The sequence below is a fragment of the Morchella importuna genome, assembly GCF_003444635.1.
Source record: "Morchella importuna strain M04M26 chromosome Unknown Morimp01GS051, whole genome shotgun sequence".
NCBI lineage: Eukaryota > Fungi > Ascomycota > Pezizomycetes > Pezizales > Morchellaceae > Morchella > Morchella importuna.
In genome coordinates, this window is record NW_025763448.1 from 192546 (window position 1) to 211613 (window position 19068).

General features: G+C 47.0%; 2 protein-coding genes across 2 annotated transcripts; one reads left to right on the forward strand and one right to left on the reverse strand.

Moving 5' to 3' along the window:
• Positions 1-14824: 14824 nt before the first annotated feature.
• LAJ45_10837 (uncharacterized protein) lies at positions 14825-16267 on the reverse strand (the record flags this gene model as incomplete). The annotated part of the gene is made up of 5 exons (XM_046120352.1): positions 14825-15352; positions 15424-15841; positions 15909-15942; positions 16003-16019; positions 16254-16267. 5 exons carry the CDS (start codon positions 16265-16267, stop codon positions 14825-14827), a joined length of 1011 nt encoding a protein of 336 aa, XP_045966477.1.
• Positions 16268-16965: 698 nt separating this feature from the next.
• LAJ45_10838 (uncharacterized protein) lies at positions 16966-17472 on the forward strand (the record flags this gene model as incomplete). The annotated part of the gene is made up of 4 exons (XM_046120353.1): positions 16966-16997; positions 17113-17145; positions 17230-17257; positions 17311-17472. 4 exons carry the CDS (start codon positions 16966-16968, stop codon positions 17470-17472), a joined length of 255 nt encoding a protein of 84 aa, XP_045966478.1.
• Positions 17473-19068: the final 1596 nt, after the last annotated feature.

The following is a 19068-nucleotide window of genomic DNA, read 5'->3' on the forward strand; positions in this document are numbered from 1 at the left end:
GGTGATATAGTAACTAAAACCGCCCAGAGAAGGAGTCGAGAACTTGCCGCTCAGATCTGAGTGTATTAGTTCCAGTGGTTGTTTGGATTGTGGTTCGGTGAGGGGAGCGAGGTGAGATTTGGTTGATTTAGCGAGTTCACATGTGTTGCATGTTTCCATGTGACCAGATGTGGGAAGAGACTTGGGGTCGGCGACCATGGTGCGAAGCCGTGAGAGCGAGGAAGCGGGGAGATGTCCAAGCCGTTGGTGCCAGTCATAGAAGCTGGTGGCGGCAGAGAGGTGTGCGCAGGGTTCCTTGGTTTCAAAGATGTAGAGACCAGTACTATTTGCGTTAGCGATCCCAATGATTTCCTTGCTATTCGGTTTGTAGATGGTAAAGCCGTTTTCTGTCCCAATTGTTGTGAATCCCTTTTTAGCGATGCAAGACCAAGACATCAGGTTGGTATTGCCTAGTTCGGGGATCAAGAATACGTTCTGCAGAGTGATCAGGCCATGTGATCCGTTGATGGTGACGTTGCCAATTCCGGTTATCTGGAGTTTGCGACCTCCTCCAACAGTAACTGTTCCAGTGTGGGGAGTGGGGTCGGTAACCAGCGTTCCGGTCATGTGGTTGGTTGCACCAGGGTCGAAGATCCATGCCTTGTTGTCGGTGGTGGAAGGTCCTGCAATGAAGCCAAAGTAGTCTTCCATGGTAATGTCCGAGGTGTCATCTGAGAAGTTGTTGAGGTCGAAGTCAACCGGCATTGTGAATACATCGGTTTCTTCGAGTGCGGGAAGGCCAGAAAGATCGGGGATCCAAGAGAGGTCGAGTTTTGTGTGAAATGCAGTACCAGATGCGACGTTAAGGTTGCCAGATGCAGCGGACTTCTCCTTGTCTCTGAAAGCTTTGAGTTTTCGGCAATTTTTGTGCGTGTGGCCTTTTGCATATTCTCCATTCTTGGTGCACCAGGTGCATGTGACGTCCCGATTTCCTGTTTCGTTGTTACGTGGCCTCCTGACTCTGTTGTTGTTTCCGTGTCCTGGGTTTCCTCGCCTGATTGTGTAGGCTTCTCCAGCCGCCTGTCCATCGTTGTTGCGCCGTGAGTCCAGATCCAACAGCTTTTCGTAAACGTCATCGAAGGTGACGTTGGGCTTGGTTTGCAGGTTGTCAACGACTGATTCGAGGGATTCGTGCCGGAGTGAGAGGAGTAGGAAGGATGCCTTCGCTTCTGTGACAGATGCGAGTTGGTGAAGGTGGTAACCGAGTGGGTCTTTGGTTTTGTCCGTAGAGTTACTAGTTCTAGTGAGGAGAGATGACCAAAGAGTGTTGAACTGGGTTAGATGTTCCTTGATACCCTTGTCGGGTGTGTACTGTAGTGTGACGACATTGGCGAGGAGCGAGTGGGGGGAAGCGACGGTTTTCCGATCGAATCTGTCCTCGAGTTGAGTCCAGAGGTGATGAGCGGTGTCGGCCGGTGTCAGTGTGAGAATAACTTCGAATTCGATGTTAGATTGAAGGAATACAACTGCAAGGTTGTCCTTTTTGTCCCAGTCGCTGATTTCTTCGGCGTTGTCGGAGGTTTCTTCTTCGTCTTCTTCAGCCTCAGCTACGCTTCCTGATGCTTGTGGTGCCGTGGTAGGTGCAGTAGTGGTGGTGGTTGTCAACACGGGACGCTTGCTCGAACCATTGACCAAGTTCCACAGATCGTGAACTTTCAACATGCGGGTAGCAAGGTCCCTCCATACAGTGTAATGGCCTTGACCATCCAACTTGCATGGGAGTGCGGGAATTTTGATGCTCCTCTCAGACATGATTGAAAGTGAAACGAGAAAGTGTACTTGTTACGGGAACTACGGAGCACTGTTCTAAGAGGCTTAGGACAATAAGGAATACAAGTGACGGGTTGTGATGCAAGGACGGTCGGGTAACGAAAGGACAAGCATAGAAAGGTATCGGGTAGTGTGGGAGCACGCGGTGTTACCACACTAGTGTTATACTCTTATGACGGCACGCTTACTATTGGGTGCCTCACCCGGAATAGGATAGGAAGCGGGGCTTACGGCTGTAGGCTGTTCTACTTAGGGAAGTAGGTCTAGGATAATAGTATGGTACAGCCCGATGACTGGCAATTGCAAGGTTCATGGTTACGTGTCGGAATTAGAATGGAGGACGGAACTATGCGGGGGCGCTTTTCTATCTGGGTTATCTTCGGGAGCATTATCTTATTCTATTATCGTTGTGTCAGTTAGTATTAGAAAGCGGGCCTTGGCATAGGTTCCAACATGTATAAATAGGGCTTGATTCTCCGAAGACTTGAGGGTATCATCAACCATCAAGTCAGGAATCCGAAAGGAATAGGGGACTACAGAACAGCGACTCGCTAAGACCTGTAGAGACCGCCGATTTCTGAGTAACATCCGTTTGATGAGTTGCAAGTTGGACCTGGCGGGTTTCTTAGCGAGGTATTTACTACCTACTCTACGCTATTGGAAACACTAGAGATCCTTGAAATACTTGAAGAGCAAAGCCAGATTTTATTTCTTAAGTACGCTTTACATAGTTACTGTTGTAATCGGCGGTAATTTTTTCAAATGTATGGCTTATAGGAATGAAACACTATATTGTACCTTATCCCTAACTTTTACCCTTTATCTATTGTATAAACTACCAAAGTCTCGATAAGACAACTACTCGCTTAAACCAATACTCTGAGTATTTTGCTTAGTGGCGGATAGTCACCGTGCTCTCAGTAGAAGAATAAGCGCTTAGTCTATTAGAAGGACCAAGGTACTATATGCACCCCCGAGTGGCAACAGCAGCCATCAACAACTACCTTTGCGCTACATCCTTCATCGTACAAAGAGGAAGCGCCGAACATCTATACTGCGGATACCTCCATTATACAGGTTTCTTTACAGAAGCAGGAACCACCGCTACCTTCGAGGAACACGACCCCGAAATCCTCAACTACCCAGAACTCTTCCCAATCAAGATCACTCTCTCGCAGCGGTCTTTCGGACTTGCCCACCCAGTCCCCTGGTTCGTTGCTCAACCCTGGTGCAGAAGACAACCACAGCTCAAACTCGAGCAGCTTAACAATGTCAAGGGCTCATCAGCAACGATCGGAGGAAGACTACAACATGGAGAGCTCAATCGCCTTGAGAGATCGAGGTATATTGGAAACCCAGGCCAAGAGGCGCCACAGGAAAGAGAGAGATGTGCCGATAGGCTCCCTCTTCGCATCGACGAGGCAGGAAGAATCATATGGGCAGGCGAGGAGGCGGCAGGCGGATCCCCGGGAGTACTCCCCGTACGTCACCCCCATCAGAGAGAGATCTTCTACTCAGAGGCCCTCGGTACCTCGGGTAACGGACGACGACGAGGATACCAACATGGACGTGGAGGAGCAACGAGTGGGGAACCCTTTCGGCGACCTCATTGGGCAGGAAGTCCAGCGACAAGGGGCTCCAGTAGTACAGCAGCTCAGCCGAGGAATCGAGGAACTCAGCATGCACGTGCGAGATATCCCCATACTCCGGGAACTCACCCGCCAGCAGCAGGAGTACACCAACAAGATCGTCGAGGACCTCCATGCCAAGTTCGCTGGAGACCGAGCCGAGCGCGACAATCAGCTCAACCAGGTCATGGCTCAATTACGAGCAGAATCCTCCGCCGCTACCAGCAACCTCGGTCAAGTCCTCGGGCAGATCGTAGAGGCAACTAGGGCGCATCAGGAGAGGCAGGAGCGGCAGGATCAACACATAAACGCGTTGACCAACTTCGTCCAGCAACTCCCAAAAGATGGCCCAGTGCAGATACCCGCGGAGGTTATGGCTGCCCTCGAGAGGATGGAACGGGACAGACAAGCTGCGATGGAAGACCAGTTCGCAGGTACGAAGAAGAACCTGGAGGAGATCATTGAGCAGATGCGGGTAGCAGCCAACAGAACGGCAGCAGCCCCCGAAGGCTCAGGAGGCGGAGGCGTAGTACCCCCCCAACCACCTCAGAACCCCCCTAGCAATTCCGGAGAGAGACCGGAAGGATCAGGGAGCCAACCCCCCGTACCCCCTCGCTCCGAGGCAAGAAGCCAGCAAAGTGAACAAGGAGGCAGGGGAGGCAATGGCAATAACGGCAATGGCGGAAACCGCGCAAGACCACGAGACCCATCCCCCTCAGACTCATCCAGCTCCTCCGATTCAGAGGACGATCGTCGAGCACGCGAACGAAGACAGAGGAGACGGGAGGAGCGGAGGCGCCGTAATAGGCAGCAAGAGGTAGAACTCATGCACCCCCCTCGCGCCACCCTGGGTGATACGCCAAAACAGGCAAAGATCCCCTTCTCCGGGAAAGCCGACGAAGACGTACGACACTGGATCGACCAAATGGAAGTCTTAATTGAACTTCAGAGGAAGGTCAGGTGGGACGACCAGACCAAGATCCTGTGGGCATCCCTGGAACTTACCGGAAGCGCGGCAAAATTCTGGCGAAACTTCATGGAGCGACTATCGGTTGACCCCAGCATCGGGACATGGGAGAATTTCAAAAATGAATTACGGATTCAATATGGCAATCGGACAAGTCAAGAACAAGCCAAGCAGAAGATGGATAAGCTCCGTCAAACTGGCATGATCGATGACTACATCAACGAAATGCAGAATCTGGAATGGGACGCGAAGGTCGGACCCATCGTAATGAAATCCATGATCCTAACAGGAATAAACTCCTCGCTGGAACAACGCCTCTCGAACGCGATCGAGGAACCAGAAGATTTCGCGGAATGGCTAGCCTGGGTTAGGAAGGTCGGACGTAAGGATCACGAGGTGAAGGCCCGGAAAGAAATCCTACGTGGCAAGGATATCGTGAAACCTCGCGAAGAGAAGTCGGAACGACGAAAATCGCGCAACCCCGCACCTCGGAAAACTTCCTCCGCAACAGCGCACAGCTCCAAGGCCTCGGATGACTTAGGTGTCACCAAGGACGAGAAGGAGAAGTGGCAAAAGGAAGGAAAATGTTTCCGTTGTGGTAGAGATAACCACTTCGCGAAAGATTGCGTGGCGACGAGTAAGGTCAGGTTAACCGACCTGAAGAGGAAACGGTATCCTTCCGGAGGAAAGGACCACGGAAGGGAGGGTGAAAAGAAGCGGAAATTGGGCCCCCAGAATGAGGCTTTTAGGGCAAGGATTACAACTTTGGAGGATCAAAATTGATTGGGTATTTCTATTTTTCGGTGTTTTATACTGCGTTACGGTTCCTTTCTTTTGGTTATTTGGAACAAGGTTTTTATGTATTACGGTTATTCTTATCGGTTGGCTACGGGATTTTTCTATATTTGTTTTGCTACACGCGCGGAAATTCAATTCTCTTTACACACACTCTGAGGATGGGGTTACACCCCGAAACGCCTGGTGCGTAAGTGTTGTACCATGATCTTCATCAAACATTCGAACTCTCTATATAAACCCCCTCACCCCGCGCTCAACGAAGAAAAAATCATCGAAACTCACACCCAAAACCAATACAAACCTTTTACCAAACCAACATACAAACATGTCTTCCAACACACAAGAAACCCGCCTCGAGATCGAGATCTCTTGGGATCACCCCGCAACTAGTACCAAACATGTCGCAACAGTCAACGCACTCTTGGACAGTGGCACAGAAGACTGGATCATGTCTTGGGACTGTATCCACCGCGCGAAAATACCCACTCAACCTCGACCAAAGCCTCTCATCATCAGACAGGCCGATGGTACCCCTATGCCCAATTCCGGCACTCACATCACTCAACCTCTTACCCTCCGCATCGGCAATCATCTAGACAGGGCTATCACCTGTGAGGTTGGCTCGTTTGCAGGAGAGGACCTCGTCATACCACATCGATGGCTCAAGGAGCATCAACCAACCATCCATTGGGGACGCAACAGTGTTAGCTTCCATAGCAACAACTGTATAGTCAATGGATGCTTCGTATCAGTCGAGGACATATACGATCAAGACCCAGAAGAGCTGGTCATCAGGCTGTTGAGGGCGTCACCCAAGAAGCAGATGGCGATCGAGCAACACCCCTTCTGGGCAAGAGCATCGGTAAACGAGGCTCTCGTTAGTGCTATACCGGTGGAGTTTCAGGGACATGCCGACGTGTTCTCCAAGGAAGGAGCCGCTCGACTACCTGACCACTCTGAATGGGATCATACCATTCCTCTTATGGAAGGAAAGCAGCCGCCGTGGGACCGATCTATTCGCTCTCCCCACCTGAAGACAAGGCACTCCGGGAATATTTGGACGAAAATCTGCCCTCCGGCAAAGTAGTCCCCTCCACCAGCCCAGCAGCGGCACCCGTCCTGTTCGTTCCGAAAGCTAATGGTAAGCTTCGGTTATGTGTCGACTTTCGTGGTTTGAATGGAATCACAATCAAGAACCGTTATCCACTGCCGCTCATGAACGAGCTGGCCGACGCAACGAAAGGAGCACTCTACTTCACGAAGATAGACCTGAAAAATGGCTATAATCTGATTAGGATTGCTAAGGGCGAAGAATGGAAAACCGCTTTCCGAACGAAATACGGCCTTTTCGAATATAGGGTAATGCCTTTCGGCTTGACCAATGCTCCTGCGTCGTTTCAGGTCATGGTCAATACCATATTCAAGGATCTTCTAGATCAAGGCGTAGTAGTCTACCTGGATGACATCTTAATGTATTCAAAGACTAGAGAAGAGCATACGACTCTTGTACGAGAAGTTTTGGAGCGACTGCGACGACACCATCTATACGGAAACCTCGAGAAAACGGAATGGTATCAACAGGAGGTAGAATTCCTGGGATTCATACTATCAGGAAAAGGGAACCGAGTATCACCCAAGAAGGTTCAGGCGATCGAAGGCTGGTTAGCCCCAACCAAAGTCAAGGAACTTCAGTGCTTCCTCGGATTCGCCAATTTCCTAAGACGGTTCATCCACCGATACTCTGAGGTTTGCAGACCCATGACCGATCTCCTGAAGAAAGGTCCCGTATGGAAATGGGGCAGGGAACAGCAAGATGCGTTCGACGAGCTCAAGAGGAGATTTACGTCTGCTCCAATACTCCGACACTATGACGAACACCGCGAAGCAATCGTGGAAACTGATGCGAGTGACTGGGCTGAGGCCGCAGTACTCTCTCAGACGTTCGAGGACGGTATCCTACATCCGGTAGCTTACCACTCTCGCAAGTTCAACGAGGCAGAGGTTAACTATGAGATCTACGACAAGGAGATGCTCGCAATAGTTTCTGCTCTCTTGACTTGGAGACATTGGCTGGAAGGGACGGACATCCCTATCCAGATACATTCGGATCACCAAAACCTGCAGTATTTCACAACGACCAAGAAGTTGTCGAGAAGACAAGCCAGATGGGCCGAGAAGATAGCACCTTTTCGCTTCAAGATCCATTACCGACCAGGCGAAAAGAACGGCAAGCCAGATGCACTTACAAGGCGTCCGGAGTTCGCAATGGAAGGGGAGTAATGCGTGAGCAGCCCGTAAAACAGCTACTCAGCGCAGAACAGTTTGTCAGAAAATCACGGACCAGCGTAGAAACTGGGTCCGAAGTGATTGGCAACCCTGAAGAGGAATGGAATTAGTTGGATCAGTGGTACAACATACCGAGCGTAGAGCTGCCTCAGCCACTACAGGGTTGGTATGAACAGGAAAGACGATGGGTTCGGAGGATGGTTCCGGATGAACACCTCCCTGACTCAAACCTTGAGATCTTCGGACCACCGGAGGCCGCTATCGTAAAGGTAGAGCCTGCCGCTGAATGGAGTCCCGATTCGAATGACCCCACCCACGATGGTCGATGGGTAGTACCGGACTATGCAGTCAAGCAGGTCATTGAGGAACATCATGATCGACCCGTAGCGGGGAATCTAGGAAGGGATAAAACCCTCGAGTTGATTGATAGGAACTACTGGTGGCCAGGAATGTCCACGGATGTAGCCAACTTCGTCAAGACTTGCGATGTATGCCAGAGAGCCAAGCAACGACGGAGACACTTGTCACTCCCTCAACCCCTAGAGTTAGCCACCACACCTTGGACTGATATCTCGATGGATTTCGTAGTAGAAATGCCTAAGGAGAAATCAGGATTCCGCAACGTATTGGTAGTCGTGGACCGTTTTACGAAGATGGCTCACTTCATTCCAATGACGGGAATCAACGCGGAACAAACCGCCAACGCATTCGTCAAAGACATCTGGCGTTTCCACGGACCTCCTAGGAGCATCGTCTCAGACAGAGGAACGCAGTTCGTGTCAGCATTCTGGGTGGCAATTACGGACAGACTGGGGATTCGTAGAAGACTCTCCACCTCATTCCACCCCCAAACCGACGGCCAAACAGAGCGGACCAACCAACACATGGAAGGTTATATTCGGGCATATACGGCAAGAACAGGCAAGAAATGGAAGGACCTGTTACCTATCTGTGAATACGCCTACAACAATGCGAAGCATACGTCGACGGGGCAATCGCCGTTCTACTGCAATTATGGCTTCCACCCTCGAACGGATTGGCCTACGGATGCAGAGATCGAACGATTAGACGCCAACGGGAACAACTACTTGGATGAGATCATCACGGCTCATGAGTTAGCGAGAGACACGCTACAGAAGACCTTCGACAGGATGGCGTCAAAGCCAGGGCCGGCAGTACAGCGGTTCACTATCGATCAGAAAGTCTTGCTGGACACTCGGAACCTAGGAGGATACTCCAAGTGGTCGGACAAGTTCACAGGGCCATTTACAGTTTCAGCAGTGGTGGGCAATCGGGCTTACCGTCTCGAACTTCCGGTAGAATGGAAGGTTCACGACGTCTTTCACGAGATGCTGCTGCGACCCTATCGTGAGGACCCGGATCCCACCAGAACGCAAAATACACGAAAACGACTGGCAACACCCGAGCCACAGGAGGCATTGGCCGACGAGAATTTCCAACCAACCTCGAACATACGACCCCATACGCGAAGTCGAGGCCCAGCGATCGATAATGACCGGGCTCATAAACGACAACGGAACAGGCGAGACTAAGCTCGATACCTTTCCCTACTCTATGACTTTTCCCACAGGGTTTTTATCATAGAAGGGTTTTAACGGTCGAGGGCGACGTCTAGGAAGGGGGAGTAGTGTTACGGGAACTACGGAGCACTGTTCTAAGAGGCTTAGGACAATAAGGAATACAAGTGACGGGTTGTGATGCAAGGACGGTCGGGTAACGAAAGGACAAGCATAGAAAGGTATCGGGTAGTGTGGGAGCACGCGGTGTTACCACACTAGTGTTATACTCTTATGACGGCACGCTTACTATTGGGTGCCTCACCCGGAATAGGATAGGAAGCGGGGCTTACGGCTGTAGGCTGTTCTACTTAGGGAAGTAGGTCTAGGATAATAGTATGGTACAGCCCGATGACTGGCAATTGCAAGGTTCATGGTTACGTGTCGGAATTAGAATGGAGGACGGAACTATGCGGGGGCGCTTTTCTATCTGGGTTATCTTCGGGAGCATTATCTTATTCTATTATCGTTGTGTCAGTTAGTATTAGAAAGCGGGCCTTGGCATAGGTTCCAACATGTATAAATAGGGCTTGATTCTCCGAAGACTTGAGGGTATCATCAACCATCAAGTCAAGGGAATCCGGTTTACAATATCATCAGTTTAAACGCTACAGAATTATCGCTTAGCACTGGCCATTTCCCCAAACAGTACTTTGTGGTAAAAATGGTGAAGAGTGTATAAGCGTGAGTGGTCTCCGGGCTCATAACCTAGAGAAAGTGTGTGGGAGAAGTGAAGTAATTGATCGTGTTTTTTGTACTAGCTAAGGGGGAATGCCCCGTATTTATACTAATGAAAGGTAGTACAAAGAGAAATACAATGAGTCATGGACGTGTGAGTAAATACAATGACTAATAGGAAAGTGAGTCATACGCCGATGACAAATACTATAATGAAATGGTGAGAATCTTCCAGAACTATGAAACGTGCCGAGCGCCCTATTTCAAGAATACTAAGTCTCGAGGCGCTGGGTATGAATACTCTTAGACAGAGATCTATCAACTCTAAGTGCTGGACCGCCATTGAATATGGGATTTAGCTTGGTTGTTTCTTATATAAGTTACTGCACCTTTCAATCACTCGCCCTGAGGATGTGAGATAAGGGTCGATCGAAGGAACGGCTTTTTAAAGGGAGAGTCGGGAGACGGTCTTTATTCTTTGCGTTGTACGGGATATGGCGAAATAAAAGCCCGAACCTTAGTAGTAATTTTGCAATGAAGATGGTGATTGAATTTGGATTTCAAGTTTATTTCGATTTCCTGGGTGCTTTCAGCCAGGTATATGCCATCCCTTATATACGTATACTACTCCATGGTGGAGTTTGGCCAATTGGTCCACTTGGAGTGTTGGCCAACAAGCAGCAAAAGTAGTTTTATAATATTACGGTTTTGAGACCATAAGCTTGTGCAGGTTGGGTTAAGCATTCCTGAACGGGTAAAGAGGAGTGAGAATAAAATGTGCGGGGTACCTTGTTGTGGAGTTATCCCACCGATTAACGTCACAACGAACGACCTGAACACAAGTTCGTACGGGCACAGCTCCTATCCTATAAATATCAACTCGAGAATTATATTTTATACTTTTATGTTTTTATTTTTATAGATTTGTCTCTTTAATGCCGGCAGTTGGTGATACCTTTCAATCTCTCATTAGTAGGGCTTTAGCTCTTCTATTAATATGAAGTGTCTCTCGTCCCACTCGGTTAGTTATACTTCTCGAGTATTTTAAACCCATCGCTAATGGGGGGCCTCCCGCAGGCTATAGAAGCTGTTCTATTCCTACTTTTCTTCTATTCGATAGGATAGAAGTAACCAAAAACAAAGGTGGTTTCCTAGTCTCGTGCCTGTGTTTGCCTTGATTTGCAGGCAGACAAAACAGTCTGGGAACGAGACTAGTGGTTTCCCGTAAGTAAATAAAGATCTCTCTGTTCTATTCGATCACTAATCCAGTTGTGGAAGGTGCAGGGATTGGATTAGTTGCAACCATCAATAGAAATCATATAGAAGGAGCAAAAGCTCGAGGGGGGTCCTAATGATAGACAACTGGCTGTGATAGAAACCCCATGTTGTATCCGTTGCAACCTAGAATAGAACCTAAATAGCAATAGAACAGCTTCTATCGCCTACGGGAAATCCTCCAATATTACCCTATACTCCGTTTATGTTGTACGTGTTTACGTCCCCCGTTATGTATATACGTCTCCATCTCTTAGATTCCTCGTTCATAGAGCTCGTCATCAGCTCCGCTCACTTACTTATTTTTCTTGCAGTGAATTTAGTTTCTTTGTTAACCTAGTTAATACAAGCTTTCCATAGTTTGCTAGGCCTACTAGCTGAAAGATTGGGGGCGGTACTATTACTGTAGTACTGGACATACTGTTGGGGGCTGGTTGGTATGCAGGGTCAGGGTTTCCGCTCTCCGCCAACCAAGGTGCGAGTAGCACAACTAGAGCATACATAGATTCCTGGTGCTCTACAACATAACAAACTATTCTTATATCATTTGGGATTCACGCATAGGACATAATTCACTGCTATACCGTTCCCTACAAGTAGGGCTATCGGATTGGTGTTTGCTTCAATCACGAATCCTCACTCGTGCGTGCACGTGATATAGAATCAGTTGAAACCCACCACTCGAAGATCATTCGAAATTGCTAGGAGAAAGCCAGTGAATTGGCGCCTACAACATGTAACTAAAGGAGAGTCCTTGGCTTTATTTTCATAAATATCTAATTAAATGTTTGCTGTTTCCTATCTCGTACCCAAACATTTTGAGCGCGCTCCTTACAAGCGCTTAATGGATTCATTTTAAGCTATCCCTAATGGTAGTGCTGAGCCATTCATATTCCGCTTCAAGGGCGAGTTACTACGGGATTAGTAAGAGTATATGCTCTCTGGTCTGCCATTGCATACTCTTCAAAAGCAAGCAAGAAGTTCGTGAGTGATCGGTTAATTTTGTAACCCTATAATAATAGACCATTATATAATTAGTACTTTAGCTGGATACGCAATCGATCTATATGTTTCTCAGGAAGAGCTGATGGAGCTCGGTAACGCACCATACGTACAGGTATTTCGAATTGGCTAGAGCCGCGCTGCTTGCTGGGGAAATACCCAAATCCGGGACTTATCTATGTATTCATAAACTGGGAATATGGCACAGGAAGTGATTTATAACGTTGTGTTACATTCATTATCTTGCGTCATGACTCATGAGACAAGGTTAATTAATCCTGGTATGTGAGGAAAGTTTGTACAGCGATAGGAATGAGCTATGGAAAAAACAGTTATATGGTGCACAAATATTTCGCCATACAACTTCACCCCCCTTTTTTTCCATAGATCATTCCGGTCGCTGTACCTACATATTATGCAGTGTGATTGCGGAATCGGGATGCATATGAGACAAGTGATTGATTTTCTAGAATGTACTCGGCCATATAAGGAGATGCGGGGGGCGCGGGGAACTGGATGAAACATGTAAATACGTACCCCTCTTTTACATGGCAAGAATAATCCCCTGTTTGAGATGACGTTTAGCCTCCTGAAAATAACGGATAAATCAGTGTAGCCCCGCGTTTATGCGTTTCAAACCGCACTTGACAATAGGAAGTTACTCCTCCCCAGCTACATAGCTAGCCTTAAAGGCCCCTCTTCCCGGGCCTATCAGCTTTGTTAATCTTTCTTCAATGCAGTTCACCAACAATCCGGGACTATATATCCTACACTGGCCATATGGTTGCAAAATCTTAAAACCTGGCGAAACGCGTGTCACGCCTTAAAAGATCCAAAAGATTAAAACGCTCTTCCCTTTCTGATTCAAGTGAATCCCGGAGAACGGGGTTTAAGGGTTTTGGAACCCCGAAAGCCACTTTTGTCATACATCGGGTAATAAAAGATGGCTATATCTGAGCTTTGAGGCTTGTCTCTCAACTACATATCCCCGTCTTCGAACAAAATGGAATATATCTGACACGAAGTGAGACTCGTGACGTTGGCCACCACGGGTACGGCTTTCATATTGTAACTGTACAAGTGCCTACTTGTCAGAGCTCGGTTTCAAGGCTTCCGCGATTGGGGATACAAGACTCATAAAGATGTGCAGAATCAATGAGCTCATTGTCAGGGGAGGCTATAGAGTTAGCAGGAAAGGGCTGTTGAACTTCGATCTCATCGCCCCCGTTTGTTCACAGGAGTTAGCGGAAAGTTCGATTCACTAGCTGTCTCACGAGTAACAACATCCAAACCCCATTCGATTGCCATATGTTGAAACATGTTATACACAACGTTCTGACGAGTGTTCTTTCAGGTTAGGCAAGGCCCGAGACGCAAACACTCATTCTTAACGTCAAGTCAATCTCACTCTCGTCGACAATATTGTCTGACAAGAGGATTCCTATGAGCGGGGAGGTTTATGGCCTGGTGTACATATACAAAAAAGGTTTTGCAATAACCACAGTTGGTTCTTTCTCATACATTATGTACGAGCTATCTATACACCATAGCGGTGTTTTCGACCAGTATACCTCTCAAAAGATAAGCCTGTAGCTCGGTGAAATAGGTGAGAGAGAGGGAGGCGTAATGGGTGAGTAGCTTGCTGCTCACTATGGGATGGGTACGAGACTAGATTAAGTTGGGTTGATTTAGAGTACAAACTTGCTATAATTTGCAGTTAACCTTGCTTGGAGATACATAGATCTAGAGGCATCCAGTATAGCCCTGGTGTTATAATATTAACAACAGGGAATATGGCCCCCAATATAGGAGCCCCAACACGAAGCACAGCAGATGTTGTAACTGCCGTACCCTCGGATCTCGCCCATTTGTCCGTTAACATGAAGCCAGGACGTACTAGGCTATAACGGCGTAGTGATATATCCCGTAAGTCACATAAACGAAGCGAAGATTAGCATTAATTCTGCCTTCGTGGTATATAATTCAAAGAAATGCCCAGTTCGCGTGGAAAAACGGACCTACATATATCGATTTTGCTGGATCGTGCCGAGCAGGTAGGGGGACAAGAAGCAGAGGTTTTATTGGAGATTCATAACTTTGTTGATCTCCAGACACCTCCGCGGAGTAACTTCCTCAGTTGGGATGTTTCGACGCTTTGGATCTCGAGCTCTGGATCGACGACGACTGTAGATCGAAATAGGATCAAAGCACATGGAACTTTATACTCATTCTCAGGCGGAAGACTCCAGTTTGAGCGGAGCACCACTATTTCTTTAGGGGCTTCACATAAGGTTACATAGATACACCCCGCGGGTGGAGAGTAAGGGGCAGGAAGTGGGGGTGGGGGGCCTGGACATTTCTTCTACTTCATAGTCCATGAATATACAGCAGGGTGGACGTAATGAAAACGTTATTTCAAACTGAATGAGGAACGAGCTATAGGCGCGAGAGGAGCTAGCCAATAGAAATTGAAAACACAGTGATCCTGTAAGAAATTACTGAAAAGGCATTACTTCAAATCTTCTTTTGAAAACAGCAACTTCTTAGGAGTATATTTTAACTAATAAGAAATAATAAGAGGATTAAACATTATAATTAACAAGTATGGAGTAATAAAGATAACCTTTGAATAAGAAATATTCTACCAATGCGCCTACCAGCCTTACAGCACACACTCATCGCGATCATATTTCAATTATGTCGCATGTAGTATCTATAGAAATCTAAACGTAACCCAACTCTGATATTCTCTAGCCTTGTGTCTAAACATATGAAAAATTTCGTTTCTTGTGTAAATCGCTTCCTTAGAGGCGTAGACGTGCCTTGAACTTCTTCCATCGTCGTTTCAGACCGCTCTCCTTCCGAGGCTGCTTTGTTGTTATCGGTACCTCAACCGACTCTTTCCTAGTTTCGGATATCTCCTCTGCTTGTCTGATTGTGGAGATTTGGTTTTCATTATCTGCTGCTTCTGCTGCTTGTGCTAGCGGTATTGCTGATTGTTCTGTTGGTGCTTCGTGCTCTAATCTTTCGGAGAGCTTGATACGTTCCTCGATATCAGTGAGGGTAGGAAACACAAACTTCTTCAATCTCATCAAGATACTTTGGACGCTTTTGGGAGATGAAGCAGTAAGGATTTCCCATACGCCCTTCCAATAATCAGGACCGTCCTGGTTCGTGGTGATAATCTTTTGCAGCTCGTTTGCGGGTTGTATGACGGCCGTCCAGAATCCTTCGTGGATGGGATGCCATACGGGTTTTATATCGAAACCCTTTATAATATGGAGTAGGTCGTCACGGACAGACTGCTGGAGAGACGGTGACTTTGCGAATTCCTTAAACAAGATGAAACATTTAATAACCAAGTTGGGGTAAGCAGCTGGAGAGAAAAGGCACTCCAACTTACTTCGAAACCTCCAATGCTCTCCACCTTTGATTTCAATATTTCGATCTCTGCTTCCGCCGTTTTGAAGACGGACCAGCCTTGCTCCAGATAGCTCCTGGCGTCCTGACGAAGCTTCAAAATCTCTTCGCATTGATCATTGCCGTGAATAGTTCGAGCGGTCAGGAGGGCGTCCACGGAAACAAGTCCGTGTAGTTCTTGTTTTTCAATACGCACAATTTGGACGGGTCTACACCAGACCCTCGGGAGGAGATCCTCAAGTGTCCATGGGTCCAAGTCGATAGCATCCTCTCCTTCTTCCCTGCTCTCCTCCAACTCAACTTCACTGTCTGACCTTTCGAGAACTATGATATCGACGTCACTTCTATCCCCCTGCTGGTCCCGGGAAAACGACCCAAAAACACCGATCCACAGGATATTCCTAAAGTCAGGAAGTGATAAGGCGACTTTAGAAGCTTCCCGGAGATCGGCAATATTTTGGCTCCGACCAACGTAATAGGACCGGATCATGAAGTCCTATGTCTTTTGAAGATATACGCCGATTCAGTCTTTGGCAATCAAGAAAGAATGAAAGCCACAAACCGTGATGCAAGCGATGCCTAGAGCAAACGTGGAGTCACCAGAGACGGAGATTTGTGACTAGTATGGTTGGATGAATACGGCCTATTATAAGGTTTACAGCTATCAGTAAAATGTCCCTCGTTTGAAAAATGCATAATAATTAGATGCCAAACATTGACTTTGACTCTCTTGTTAGAGCTCGATACATGTATCGTTCTTGGCTGCTTATCAGTTGCGTGGCACGGCGGGGTTGGGGTCGTTCATGCATGAACCAATTGATAAGCATTGCCAACAAGCCTAGTGGTCTGTTTTTCATGCCGAGGTACATCATACTATATCACGAATGCCTAATCGCCAATGTCTAACTTGATGATTTGCGCCCATACTGAAGGAAGGACAAGGAAATCCATAAATTCCAATGAACTTGTGAAATTGATAGAGAAGGGTGATTGAGCTTGCTAGAAAGTTCAAAGAGGGATTTTAGACTATATTACTTACAGTATATATATAGATAGTAACTTCAAAGTGTATTAGATATTAAGACGATCTATGATGAACTGTAAGAATCAAATGAATGAAAAAAGAGAGAGAAAAGAGCGGTATATATCTAGGAGTCCTGATATGTGTCCGAAGTGTTGGTTTATGAAAGTGATGGTTGGAAGAATTGAGAATTGGGGTGGTGGGCTTTTTGTTTCAGGGTTGGGGGTGTAGTCAGTTATATACATACATGTAAAGAATACTCCTTATTAATTTAAAAAAGAAAATAAGAGTACTACCTATAGTGAAACATGACGCAATATAGAGTGAATCTGCTCTACGTTTCTGTGCTATGAAAGAGATATGGATTTAGCTGGCTCCACCGACGGTGCACGTGATATACATACCTACACAAAACGGAGAGGCCATCTCCAGGCGTTGATCAATTGAGCTATGCCGGCTTGAAACATACCGGACGCATAACTGCCCACAGAAGGCCTCATCATCATGCTGGCCGGCCCTCCACCGAGCGGAACCCGGTACTGCCGGGAATAAGTCATGCAATGCTAATCTGCGCTTCTTCTTCTTCTTCTTCTTCTTCTTCTTTTTTTTATTTTTTTATTTTTATCAGAACTGACGACCCCCACCTACCAGAGGGCCCGGAATCCACATATATTCGAGGGCAATGTGAGTCTGCAGCTCTTATCTCTTACATCTTACAGGCAGTACTTATAGAGGCTGTGGATTAACTTTTTGGGGTGATGTTGGTAGGGTTGGTAGATGCACTTTTCTGAGTGAGGTTGGTAGGAGATGCAATACCGTAGTACACGTACGTATAGCTAACGTGTTGAGAATATTGATATATTTCAAGTAATCAACAGAGCTAGAATAAAGGCTCGGTCGATGAGATTACAGGAGACTATTTTACGTGCCCCCAGGAGTTCCTTTTCATACGAGAGGAACGTAGGGGTCACTCGACATCTAGCTCCTGCTGATACGTACGACGTCGCGTGAAAGTGGTGTTAGAGCTACTGGGAGATCGATCCGGAGGATGTAGAGCTTGATGTTACAGCCTTTCTCGCAATTGGTATATCGTTCTGACTAGCGCTAACAACAACAGAGCCAATCACGAATTTACAACAATTACCACAGAAGGCTAGTGGTTACTGAAAGAGGGAGGCCGCGAATTTGACCACTTTCCTCCGTCTAAGGGATCTGGAACAAATCAAACCCCTGTTCACCAAAAAGCCGGGGTAGTTACGCTGGGTTCGAGTATCTCCTTCACGATTGGTTGAATAGTGTAGACCAGGTAATTTTGAGATATAGCTGTATATCACTCTGTCATAACCCTATTATAACTCCCGTACTGACAAGGTGGATGCGTGTACAGTTTCCGGTAGAATTATTGCGAAAGTGGGTTTCCGTGACCCGATAGTCCTATTGGCCGAGCACAGACCAACAAATCCTCTGACTTTCGCAATAATTCTACCGGAAACTGTACTTGCTGAGACATGTTCTTTGACCCACCGCACTGGCGCATGTTTCACCAAGGATTTGCGATTCCACAGCCCCATGTCTCGTATATTTGGAATTCACAGATGTGACTCATGGGAGGCCTCGGGCGTGGGACTCGAACCCCGGTTTTCTGTTCACAACATGCGCACTAGCTAGGTACAGTTGGGATACAGAAGTTTTGGTAAATTTTGGTTGCCGTTGCAACACAAAATTTGCATTGGAACACCATACAAAATCAGAAACACTCAAATCATGACTTTAAAAATTAGATTGCACACACCTGAAGAATGGACTTGAAATTCTAGAATTCTCTGCGCTCCGTCTTGAGATAATTCCCAACTGTCCTTGAAACTTTGAAATTTTTTGGATGAGGTTGGGTGGTTGCTTCGGGTAGCTAAACATGGCTACTTTGGCTGTAAAAAGGGTATATTACCAAAACTTCTGTCCTAGTACTATATGTACTCGTATCCTCCTGACCTTTGTGGACACGAGTCCTAATATTGCATACCATACAAAATACGCCAAGTTCACGATTTTTCGGTGTATGTACATATACAATAGTGGCCCATCCAGTTCAAAAACATCAGGGAAATACGAGTACATTGATCTTCCTACACCACTATAGTACTACTCCAGTTGTGTCTTGTTGTATTGAAACAAGCATTCAATTGAGATCGGTGCTGCATGACTGCAGTTTCTGGGGGGACATATCAGGCCTACGATGCAGTGAGATCCAAGAAAGCAAACTATGGAGTTGGGGACACAGGAATAGTGGAGGGGGGTTCGAAGCGGTCATGATCACGTCTGACTTTGTTGTACCCGGTTTTCACGGGCGTTCGGAATGCCCAATATCCGCGAATACTATATATGAGACTGGCCTGGTCTATTGGCAAATTGAATGGTCAAAGAGTAGCAAAATGTGGTTTTCAAACGCATTCGCCAACCTCATAAGCTTGCCTTTGTTCAAATCGAGTCAGTATAAAGGGCGACGGTATCGAAGGCATATGGGTGCACATGTGGTTATGTCAAATACAGAGGTTGTAAATAGTCTACGTACTTGTTGGCATCGACCCTTTTCCATTCTACTAGAAAATA